The 13,514-nt window shown below is 28.2% G+C and overlaps 1 protein-coding gene across 1 annotated transcript in view; it reads right to left on the bottom strand.

Moving 5' to 3' along the window:
* LOC129959701 (cartilage oligomeric matrix protein-like) overlaps nt 1-13,514 on the bottom strand; it is a 594,738-nt gene that overhangs the window by 68,383 nt on the left and 512,841 nt on the right. Inside the window, exons 9-11 of the mRNA XM_056072616.1 lie at nt 5,016-5,156; nt 4,104-4,181; nt 1,558-1,710 (exon numbers count right to left, since the gene is read on the bottom strand). Coding sequence (XP_055928591.1) covers nt 1,558-1,710; nt 4,104-4,181; nt 5,016-5,156 — 372 coding nt within the window. The remainder of the gene's footprint in view (nt 1-1,557; nt 1,711-4,103; nt 4,182-5,015; nt 5,157-13,514) is intronic.

Here is a 13,514-nt window from a genome sequence, read left to right as displayed (position 1 = left end):
ATTTAATCAAGAACGGTAAAAAAATACTTGTGTATCAGAAAAGTTAAAATATACTTATGGTTCCAAACATCTTTTTAAGCTTATCTCATATTCACGCTATCTCTTTGACGATCTCAAGAACGTTATAGACCAGATTATTCGAAGAAATAGGTACTCCGCTGCTTCAGAAAATATTCATTTGACCATGCTAAGTGGTGAAAGTAAAATTGAACTTGGTTTACAACGTACTATTTTAAAAGCAAGAACAGAAAGTAAAGACAGAATCAGGAAGTGTAATGTTCTAAGATAAACTTCGATGCAAAGGATTACATCGACATGATCTCATGGCTTGCAAATGACGTAGCTGCACCTCCCTTGTTCAAATATGTTTCTAGTGACTCTCTGAAAGACTTTCTACGGAAGGCATCTGAAACTGAACCAAATTGTATAGGGAACTCTGCTATCGACTTTTCCCGGCTTCCTTGTTTACGCAAGCAATGGGAAGAGCTGTGAAATTAGTGGCCGAATCGGCTTAAAATATCTGTGGTTCAATCGCAAGAGAAGGATATTTAAGATCAAAAATTGACTCACTTGTGAATATACCAAAATTTAATAAAAAAACACTTTAATGTGGCAATGAAGTAGAAACAAACATATTGCAGCTGTAACATCTGTATCCTTAATGATTACAGAAATAAGAAACGCAAAATTTGACATAAATATTTTTTCTTTTACTATATATTATCATTAATTTTTTCTAGTTGTAAGGCTTATGTATTATTTAAAATCATCTTTTGTAACGCTATAAGAAAGGAAAATTCATAAAAATATTTTATCAAAGTTTATAATTTTTCAATTTTTTTACTAACTTTAAGTTGTTTGCGACACGTCGAGATATTTTTGAATTTAAAAGCTATAGTGAGTGTGTTGCGATTTTCTAATAAACTGCCCGGTTTTAAATATAATATTTTTAATCTACACAAACACAGCTACACTACAAAATTTACAAACACACATAGGCAATTAGGTTAAAGTAAACAGTATGGTGGAAGAATTCCACCGTTTCCAACCGAAAGCATTCGGCGATAGCGCAAGCGTTGCGCATGGGAAAAAGTCGACCTCAGGATGCAGGTTTCCCGTTCAACTGCTTGTCTCTAAACGCCACAAGGGGGCGCTCTCTGCTTAAGGGAAAAAAGAGGTGCTACAAAGCTAATTTTTCCCCACTATTAGCAAACTAAAATTTAAGAAACATTTTTTAAAGGCCCATTTTTTTAAATTTAAATTTTTTTAATTTTTTACAATTTTTTTTGAGACACCTCAAAATAATATATTACAATAAAATTTTTAAAAATTGTTTTTGAACCTAAAAGACAGCTTTTCAGCACTATTACCAAACTAAAATCTAAAAAAAAAAAAAAAAAAAAAAAAATTAATGCCATTTTCGTTTCACCCTACTTCCCATCGTTTATTTTTTAAAAAAATAATTGATTTACCACCCTTTCACTATTCAAAAATTTTGTATTTATGCGTATGTAAGAGATGTTTAATTTAAAAAATAAATGAAGAGGTTTTACTTACTCGGCATTGATACTTGCTGAGTCCTCTTCGGAGTTCACACTCGGCATTTCCGTCGCAGATAGTTCCATCGGGGCACATACCCGGGTGAGGATGACAACCGTGTGTTTGATTCCCTACAAATCCTTCAATGCATTCACCACACTTGAAAGAGCCCTAAATAACAACCAAGGCTTCAGTACTTATTTGTGTTATATACTAAATATATATTTGTCCAATATATATTTGTTTTATATATATTATATCTGGTATTTAGAATTCAAGAATTCATATTCATAGATTTGTAGTAGAAAAAGAAATGAAAAAAAAAAGGAGGTAAACAGACAGGTTTTATCTCTTCTTATGTACAAAGACTTGGTAGCATTTTTTTGGCTGGCCTTATAAGAGTTTGCATATTTTGTATATTACATTAGGATAAGAATATCTAGAGAAATATCAAGCCCCAAAAATCACGGTAAATCTACAAGAACGACAAATTCTTCTCTCCAACGCGACTTCAGGGTGGATCAGAGGAATAGCGAAGCTATATGGCATTATTTATTCGCCCTCCTTACGATACTTCTTTTTAAAAAATTTATCAGAAGCGCACTAATTTTTTTTTTTTTTTTTTTCTTTTTTGTCTTTCTGGCGCCTTCTAAAACTGGCTCAATGGGCATCCTCATCCTGCGCCCGCTCCGTCATTGCGTGATGTGAATCATTATACAACGTTTTCTACTCTGTAATACAATGAAGAAATATACGCATACATTTTAGAAGTTTGTTTTTTATATGAATGATTGAAATGATTCTTTATGAATGAATCAAATTTTAATACAAATCTTCAATTTTGGTCATAAAAGATAATTTTATTTATCTTAACCCTTATCGTGGCAAGATTGCTTTTTTAAAGAAAAGCAAAAAAAAAAAAAATGTATATAGGTAGCTTATTTTATATTTTATATGTACATTTTTTTATATTTCATATTTTTATATTTTTTATATTTTATATATATTTTTATTTTATAGTGGTAGTATATTTTTATACAGTTGTATGTATGGTATACTATACAAAATGAACATAAGGGTTAATTACTCCGTTTTTGAGTATTGCATTCAAATGCATATGAATTAACAGATCAAATTTAGATGATCATCCTTTCGATAGGATTTGTCCAAAATTTTAAAAAAAATCTACATTTTTATGATGAACTATGTCCTAATTTTCATCGATCTAGCTCTACAGTATGAATTACGTTCACATGTATATACAGGCGGATTTCCCCTTCAACAGATTTCGTACAAAATTTTGTAGAAATATACAAATTATTCGTATAGCATCGTTTTTTAAATTTTATTCCCCTAAGTCATTGTGTTTTCTAGTTTATAGTTTTCTCATACGAATAGATAGAGTGACAGGTAGACATAATTTCAATATATTATATATATATATATATATATATACTGATATTTTAATTCTAATTTAAATTTAATTAATTTCCACGATTTTATCTTAATTTAGTCCATAGTAACTTCATTCTAAAAATATTCTCTTATTTCGTGATCTAATTCCACTTTCGGTTTAATTAATTCCTCTGTAAAACTAATGCGCCATCAGTACTACGTATCAAATGAAAGTGATACTTCATTTGATTTGTTGCCCTTGTCAAAGGTCATTCCATTGGCCCGTGGCCGGAAATCCTATATTATATAAGACTAGTGTTCATTTATTTCGGCCCTTTTTCGCTTTTGTCTTACTTCTGTTTTTGTGCCGCGCTGCGTCTGCTTGTAAATAAATTGCTTTCCCTAGATGGATATTAAAGAAAATTAAAAATACAACGTCCCGTCTATGTCTTCAAACCTGCACTCTGCTTAAACCAAAATAATGTTACATATTATTTAGCCGACAGGATTCGAAATATTATATATATATATATGGACTCCCGGAGTTCTGAAATGGCATGCTCAGATTCATCAAAATCTTCAAAATCAATTCGTGATTATCAAAATCTCGATATTAAGTTTTTTTGACAATAATAATTTTTTTTTCAACATGATTCGAATACGAGAAAAAAAAATAGAGGTTCAAACTGCTAAATTTTTTAAATATACATCTGTAAATATGTTTTAAAAAATCAAAACAGCTCTAAAAATAAGCTCGAGAGTGGGGGAGATTGATCAACTTTTAATATAAACATAATTTAATTATCTATATATAAAAATAAAAACATAGCCGTGCCACATTATAACGGATATTAGATATTTTATTAATGGATATTAGTGCTTTTTGGTCGTTACAACCAAATTGTACTATCGGTTATTTTTTTCATCAAATTAAGTAAGAATGCTAACGAAATAATAAAATTGCGCATTTCATTTGCTATAATTTTATAAGGAATTTACTTCAAAATTTACGCAATTAATATTTGATGAAAATTTATTTATCAAATGAGTATAAATATAATTTGATATGTAATTAGAAAAAAATACTGATGATAGCCTTTTTTAATGAAGAAAAAGTATATTTATTAGTAATAGATAAATATACAAAACAAATTCTAAAATGTACTTACCATAACGTTAATGCATTGGGAATTTTCTACACATCCTCCATTTTGTCCATTGTCGCATTCATTAATATCAAGACAAAGCTATATATTCAAAGATAAGAAAAAAGAAGTTTCGACAAGAAAATAATTTGTATGGCAAGCTTAATCTATTAAATAAAATTTAACGATTATAAAACTTAATACACTGTATTTAAAATATATTGATTTTTTTCATAAATTGAACGCAGATAATGCTCCCCACATCCAAATATCACACATATTAGATTATTCGTTTCGAATTAATTCAAAGAAAAATGAAAATCTCTACAAATGTTCTACAATTATTATGGAATTATTATAACTACATTAATTATGGAATAATTCTTTATTATATTAATTTTGTGTGATATTTTGAAAACGATAATCATCAAAATGTGTATCTTAGAATTGATTTCCAGTTACATATTTGTTTTAATTATTAATTCTTTGATCACCACAGAATTTTAAATAAATTGATTGAAAAATGACTATTGATCGTAATGCTCATTATGTGAGGTTATATAAACATTATTTTGATGCATTTTTTAACCAAGTTGAATGTCTTTTTAGGTGCGGTCATGGTGCTAGTGGTACAATTTTATTACCTATGCATGTATATTTCTTTCAAGCAATATTCTCAGGTCAATATTCTCAGGTCAATATTCCCAGAGCAGCATGACGAAGGGTTACGTTGGCCACCTTATATAATGAAACTCATAGAGAGTGTGAAATTCATAGCTGAATGCTAGCTAAAAGATTAATGCCCTATGCAGGTCATCTGTAAGCTCCACGGCACTACTGAAATAACCAGATGTTGGACATCGATGACCATCATCGTGACCAATGTGTTAAAACACTAGAGGAGAGCTTAAAAATAAGGAAAGGGTTACATTTTACCTGTCTGACGGACCGTGCATATTCCAATCCTACGCCTTGGACGTCTCTGCCTGTATAGCCTGGTGGGCACTGTCCACATCGAAACCCTGGAGCTATGTTCAGGCACGAGGTATGTGGATGGCAAGGTCTCGCTAGTTCACACTACAGAAAAAAAAAAGAATTATCAACAAAAAGGAACACACTTCATAGTTATTTTCCAAACTTGCATATTAACTGGTTTATTATGTATATAAAAAAAGATTTTGAACATTGCTAAAATTCATATTTATACTCACAAATGTTCCATAGTAGTGGAACTGATGTTATATAAAACAGTTGTGATTTCTATAAGTAAAATACATAAATATTTCAAAATTCAATTTTTCCCCCCAAAATTTCTGCAATGTGTGTTTCAAACCACTCATTCAGAACAATACTTTACATCAAATGTTTTAAAAAAATTAGATTATAGGCATTGTTATATTTTGAATTATTTATTTTTTGTGTCACCCGATACGGTTATAATTATTATTATTATTTTTACCTAGGTTAGGAAGGGAATTGTCAAAAAAAATATTCTAATCTTTATATGATGTTTTTTCCTTAATATAAGGATAAAATGATGAATAAAAGTGAAATTATTTAAATATATATGTAGCTCTTGAAGAAAAAGCCTATTTTGATGTAAATTTTAACATTTATTTACAAAAACTAAGACTTTTCCTCTAAAACTAACTATTGTTCTAGAAAAAAATATTGCTACCGTTTTTTTTTTTAATTTTTTTTTTGTAACATTACATGTGTAACATATATTAGAGTGTAGCTAATTGTTATTAAAAAATCATATCCAAAACTAAAATTTTTGTGTTAATAAATGAAATTATTTATGAAATTTTTCAAACAGCATTTACATTAAACAATCATAAATCCACTTCTAGAACTTTCAACATCAAATCCATAGTTCATTACACTCTGTATAACATGACAAGCACTAATTATGAATTTCATTTAGATATCTTGATTACTTTTTGAGATATGATGATACTCTTACGGTAGAATTTTGAATGAACTCATTCTACAGAAAATGGATTTAAAGTTTTTAAATGCTTATAAATAAGCTTCACTTACAAAGTAATTAGTTTGCTATAAATTGACTTCTAATTGATACATACCTACATTGAAACTTACCTATTCTTCTATACCTATAACTACAAAAAATAAAAATGTGAATTTTTTATCCAAATTCATGTTTTTAACCTAGACGAATACCTTAAGCAATGCAAATTTTTCTCTAATTAAATATCGATATCATACCAAATGAGCATAATTTTTTTAAAAGGCTATCCATTGTCAGATTCGCACAGATATTTAATGTGAAATGCATTCCAAACACAATTAACAGAAAACAAAACTATCTGTACGGAATACTATACAAATACAATATTTGCTAATAAAGTACCGAAATAATTATCTTCAAAATAATACAAAGCCATTTGTATGGCCATTTAATGGCCATACAAAGCCATTAATTTCAAAAAACATGGTCATGAAAATGGAACTTCATGTCATGAAAATTTCAGTCTTTTTAAGTGGCATTCTAAAGTATACACAAATGAACGACTTGATCATCAGGAAACAATCAGAATGCTTTTTGAATGCAGAGAACAATTAGAATTGTCTAATACGTGAAAAGTTTGCTACTAAAACAAAAACAAAAAAAATCAAGCAACAAAGACTTTTAGTATAATATCCCCATTAAATTGTGTAAAAATACCGCCTTGTTTGTTTTAATTGGTATAATGGTTAGAAAACTGCTTCAGCAGATAAAACTGGGTATCATAAACAAATGCAAACAATTTTAAATTAAAAATGATCTGTTTTGATAATAAAGAAAACAAAATAATTACGCGTATAAATTTATAATTCGAAGACTTCTTTAAAAGCTCATAGGAATTTAATATAAGTAAGTTATATTAGATAGAAAATTTTTATCTGAAAATAAAAGATAAAGAACTGCAAGTGTGTCTGAATTTTTCATGATTTGGTTCTCTAGAATTATGCTAAAGTAATACATTTTAAATTCATCTCAAAATTGGTAGAACTGACTTATTTCAATCGGAAAGCAGAATTAAAAGCAGATGTGCATTGTATTGTTTTCTTGTCACAAATGGAACTAAAAAAAATTCGAATGATATAAAGGATGGATAATTTCAAAACATTTCGAAGAAATGAAATGTAAATACGCCTTTTATAATTTTATTTTTAATCGGTTAAAAGCAGAGTATTCCAAATTCATAGACGATTTGATTAAAAGCAAGTTACTCTATTTGATTAAAAGTATAAGCCATTCAAAATATTATTTTAAGCAAAGACCGAAATGCAATTTTGTTGTAGTATGACAAAGAAAGTCAATGTTATTTCCATGATTTAAACCAGCGGGAGTGATCTCTCCGGAACTTTCTCGAATATTTTAGCATGGAATTGGCCTACTATTGTAAAAATATTAACTTTTTTCGTGAATGTAGCATTTTTTCTGAATCTATTGAGTTATCCATTGAGAGTTTTTTAGGGATAAATACCTGCCATGGGGTTAATAGAATGCGATGTGTTTTAGAACAAGTTTTTACAAGCCGATTGAAACAAGCATTTGACACAAAACCACACTTGTAGTCCCAAAATTCCATACCAAATTTGATATATTTCTGTCGCTGCATTTATGAGTTATTGCGTTTACATGATTCTGAAAGCACAGACAGACAGACGGTCAACGCCTCATTGAATTTAGCTCAAAATTTGATAAGTGTGTATACTATAGATGTTATATATGTATACCGAATTTTATCCATCCATGTTTCTTCGTTTTGTAGTTATCGTATTAACTTACATTAGAACAGTCGGACAGACAGATTTCTTCTGAACGAAGTTTATTAAAAATTTGATGGAAATCTACGAATTTGATGTAAAGACCATATACCAAATTTTATCGGTCTATGTCAAAGTTCTTCTGAGTTATTTTCGTCGCAGACAGACTGACGGACATTTTCCAAAAATGTGTCTTTCGGATTCAAGGAGGTCTGAAACGCGGAGATTCGTCAAAATCTCGAGTTCGATTTTTTTGACGACTACTATACTTTCTCTGTACTTCATATACAAAACAATAAAAATGTATTTTTATTTAACAATATAAGGAATTGGCAGTTACATTCCATCATCATTTTTTCTACAATGAAAATTGCTCCTTAATCCAGCAGATAATATAAATTTATTTTTTAAATGTATGAGAGATGTCACCAAAAGCACCTCCAGCAAACCACCTGCACCAGCAACATAAATAATAACATAGTAAGCAGCTGCATTTCCGTTGCTCCCCCTCCCATCGATGTTTATTTGTATTTTTATATTTTTGATACATCAAACGCAGTTCCGCGTGCTGGGGCATTGACAAACATGGGGTGAGTGGAGGTAGGAAGCATTCGATCACACGCGTCGGCTTGTTTGAAGACAAATTGCTTCCGCGCCAGGATCAATCACCAGAATGCATGTACCAAATGTCCTTTACGTGGGTACAACTCGTTTCCCAAACGATTCCGCATATTTCTCGAATTCTTCAATTTGTTTCTTCTTCTAACAATTCCCTGCAACGGACTCTCCCCACCCTGGTACAGGGAGGTCTTGAAATTTCTTCACAATATGAGCGATCTGGCACGTGAGTCATCAATAACTTCTTCATAAAGTGGATAGATGACAAGTAGGATTTATTTATTTCTTTTGTTATTATTATTTTTGTTACGTTGTCTGGTTTGCAAATTTCCAAGTCTTGCTTAATGGTTGGGTTATTTAAACTTTTCATTCAGAACATTGAACTATTATAATAATATCAATACGGTAATTTATTACATTGCATACTAGCCACTTTTGATGATCAGGTGGTACACCGGTTATTTTGATTGTATTTATCTTGAATTCTATCTTTTATTTATAACTTAAAATTCACGATTCCCTTCAGAAAATATTTTATAGCATTAAATTGCGATAAAAATTAAAGTGATAGTTTTATAAACTAACGCCAGTGCTGTACATTGTACATAAGAATCATGATAAATCAAATCTTATATTAATGTAATCATAATGTTATAATAATTATATATATATAGTTATTATAATAATTATATATAATTAGTTAATGTTATATAATCATAAAGTTATAATAATGTAATCTATTTTCTAACTTTCGCAGTACGATAATTTCACTTCCTCATTAATTTTATTATATTCACATTCTATTATTAATATTTAGTTATTAGTTATATTATTACTATTATCATATTCGCATTCACTTAGCAAATTATGCACATATTAAAAATAATCCTTATTCTTTAGCTTTCAATAATGGCAGAAAATCAAGCGATTAAATATTTGATGAAATAACTAAAATGGTTTAAATTTCAGGGCAATAATGTCATTCGCCAGGCTATTAAATTGGCATCATTAAAAAGATAATTTTCTTTTTTTTAAATTTTAAGGCGATTTAAAAATAATTTTTGTCTTCTAATATTTTCAGAAAAAATGCGACAACTTTGAATAATTTTAAATTAAATTTCAGAAAAATTGCTTCGAATAGCAAATTCTCACTTTTTAATATATATCTATACCGTTTTCTTGTTCAAACTTGGACACAGATATTCATATTCTTCCTTAATAATAGAGATAAAGATAAAAGCAAGATTAAAAATTAAATTTTTACAATAACTATGCAAGAAAGTAAAAAAAAAATAATAATTTGAAATATTTTTAGCAGCATTGTTGGTATTGCAGAATTTCACAATATGATTGGGAAACATAATCATCGTTTTATATGGAATTATGTTCTTATAATCAGTTAATCATTTCCCGAATGTATCTGCATTATCTTTCATTCAAGCCTATTTATAAATAACTAAATTAGGATTTATAATAAAGCTTGCGACAAAGGAAACACGAATAATAAAAAGAAAATAAAGGATATTACTTAATTTCAATTAGACCCATTTTCTATTTCCCATTATTCATTCATGAAGACTGAGAATTAAATCCTTAATTATCATACATATGCGTCAAACAGAAATAGAATTATCGCTTTTGAAGCTTATAAGCCGATATGAAATCATTCTAAGAAGCTATAATTGCATATAAAAATTACACAAAACACCTCAACTATTCTATGCATTCTTAATTAAATAAGTGTGACAGCGCATTCACGAAATAAAAGGCGTCATCTAATTAGATAATAAAATAAGCAAGATAGTTAAGTGCTTAAAACTTCTGTATTAACCGTGCATCATCTGTGTCTTAACAGCATTTAACACTGGATTATTATTATGTATATGATAATTCTGTATTAATTTAATCTATTTTGTGAATAGTATTTTATCTTTCAAGTACATTAGAATGTGCATATGTTATAATCCAATATATAATTCAATTGTATGCATGCAACATTCAATAGTAACAAATTAGTTTTCAATTGTTTACAAGCTTCCTGAGAAATTTCAGTTTTAAATAGAGTACTTAATTATTCCAAACTCTATTGTTGTCTTAATATTAGAGCTACCTGCGATTTCTTTCTATTACGTATTTCATTGAATCGATCCACATTTACCGATACAAATATATTAATTCTTCTATAAATTTTAAAATTTATCATGGTATTCCGCGTCCGTTGATGCATATACTGTAAAGCTAATGGTATGTATGTAAAGCTAATGTTGCTAATGTATGCTACTGTATGTAAAGCTAATGGTAATATTAAGTTGATTTCACATTTATCATATTTGACTAATTATTTTAATATGTTACTATCTCTAATGATTGAATCCCCTAGATGAATATAATTTGCATCTCAGAATTTCTTTTAATTCAAACATTTAAACTCAAGTTCGTTCAGAATATTTTTAATGTGCATCTGTGAGGAGACATTTAACTGATGAAACAATTCTTTGAATCTCAAAATAATGTTGAAGATTGCTGCACGAAACACCTTAACACAATATTTAGAACAACAAAAAGGAATAGAAGAATTCAGTTGCATTAAATTCAAAATTAGTCAACGGAATCGTTTAGTAAAGAAAATTCTCAATCTTTGCTAAAACTTTCAAATTCTTCAGTTGCCAAATTAAATATAATATTTATAAAATAATTTAAACGAAGTCATTTGCTTTCAATTTCTTTTGCGGAATAAACCGTTAGAATGAGCTTAAATCTGGAATTAGATTAGCAAGATATATGATTATTTAAAGCTCAAAATATTATATTTAATATAGATCAACTATCATAATCGATAAATATTTAAAAGATTTGAAAATGAAAGAAAGATGTTTAAAAAAATACAACGGTACAATTGTTAAAATAAAGAAAGGAAAGGAATAAAAGAAAACGGTTTTTTAAAAGTTAGTATAAAAACTGTAATTAAACAGAATTACTTTGTAAAAATACAGGAAAATATGTAAGTGAAATTAAGGAATTCTCTTTTTATCAAATATCCTCATATTAGGTTTGATAACAAAACACGTTTCATATGGGCCATATAATGCTGAGCTTATGTAACGGCAGAATACTAATTTCACTGAATAACTAAATAATGCAGTCTATCATTTTTTGCATATATCGTTTTAAAGATGCAAAAATTGTATATAATAAAAACTATTTATATATCAGGCAATTGTATTTCATATCTCAAACCTGTTTATGTACTTCTATGAAGTTTCACAAACTGCTTAACTTATTTTTAACTGAATACTGCCTTTTTATATCCTATATTGCAATTCCAATTTATATATATTACTTGACTTAGTTCCATTTCCAATTATTTCAAAATGCATTTTAATGCGCTAACTAAATAGCGAATATCTTTATATTCTTTTTAGTAGAAATTAAAAGCCAAGTTATTTAACATTATTTTCAAATAAGAAATAAAAATAAATAAATGCAAACCACAAAAAGCAGAAAAAGAAAATACAGAAGAAAAAAAACATGGATGATGGACTCGCAAATGTTTCTTGCGAGTATTTTCAATCTTTATACGTAATTATGAAACTGAGAACCAGCTGTCAGTTCGTTTAAGGCTTACTTTTATCAGCGTACTTTGCATAACTAAGTGAATCAACCCTGAATCGTTGCAGAACAAAATATTCACAAAGAATTCCAAAAGCGTTGCATAAGAAATTTTACTGCAAAATTTTAGGGAAACTGCTATTCTCAAAATAAATAATTTAAAGTTAGTTCTTTATTGCATCTGGTTCTCTAATTTATGTCGCCAAAGCTACTTATTTATTTATTTATTAGAAATTTCGCTACGGCGTTGGACGCTCTTACTATGTATATTTTGCAGAAGCAAAATATTTAGAAGTTTTTTCTCTCTCGGAAAGAGTCAATAACTTCACATATGTGTGAAAAATTCTAAGCAGTAAATGCTTCTTTTTCATTGCTTTTATGCAACACGGCTGGCTTCATGTTAGATGGAATTTTGTTATGAATATTTTATTATTTTGTGTATGAGTTAGAGTCCTGCAAATTTTATACAGTTGTGTGTTCTGAATGAAACATGCAGTATTTTAATATTTTCTGATTTTACCGCCAGTCATTCACTTCATTTCGATTTAATAAGAAGATGCCATCTAGAAATGAAATCGCAATAAAATAATTAAAATGTTTCAATGGTTATATTTTCAAATTGTGAATTAAAGCTTAAAAGTAGAAAATACAAAAATAAAATAATTTTTCTAAAACAGACATTTTAATGTACAAAAAAGTAAAAAAACAAAATATTATATAATTGGAATTCTTGAAATCAAAGCAAAACGTCGCAAAAGCAAACGTAAAAAATAAGATTAAGCTTTAATGAATATCGAAAGAGGGAAAATTATTAAACTTTGAAAGAAAGTTGAAATATATATTTTAAATTTCTTTCTTTAACTTTCGGATTTTTGATATTTTTTTAAAATTTTGTACATTAGCGTGTAGCCAAAAAAAAAAAAAAAAAAAAAAAAAAAAATATTTTAGAATACTGAATTTCATTTTGGCGAAGACTTAAAAGTTGCTTTTTTACATACTAATTAATTAAAATAATAATTAATTGAAATAATAATTAATTGAAAAAATAATCTGCATCTTCAATCTTTGAAAGGAACTCAAAAATTAAAAAAAATCACATTAAAATTTATTTTTACTTAATGGTAAAAAAAATTGTATTTAATAACCCTCGCTATATTCCGTATTAGTATTGAGGCTAAAATTTTGAATTTACGTGGAAAACCGAGAGTTTACCTTTTTTCCTCCAAAAATTAGCGTAATATTTTCCAAAACGACGAATTATAGAACAACTCAGAATGATAATAAGTAGTACACTTTGATGGCAGAAAAAAATAATACAATCTTTTAAGAAAAATTAAGATTTAAAATGTACCGAACAATTAAGAAAGACAGAAGCACATTAATGTGGCTTGTGAATCTGCGATTGAATGCGTTTTACCCATAACAAAAGTG

The sequence above is a fragment of the Argiope bruennichi genome, chromosome 1 (assembly GCF_947563725.1).
Source record: "Argiope bruennichi chromosome 1, qqArgBrue1.1, whole genome shotgun sequence".
Lineage (NCBI taxonomy): Eukaryota > Metazoa > Arthropoda > Arachnida > Araneae > Araneidae > Argiope > Argiope bruennichi.
Note: the sequence above shows the minus strand (reverse complement) of the source record. Positions and strands in the feature narration are given on the sequence as shown.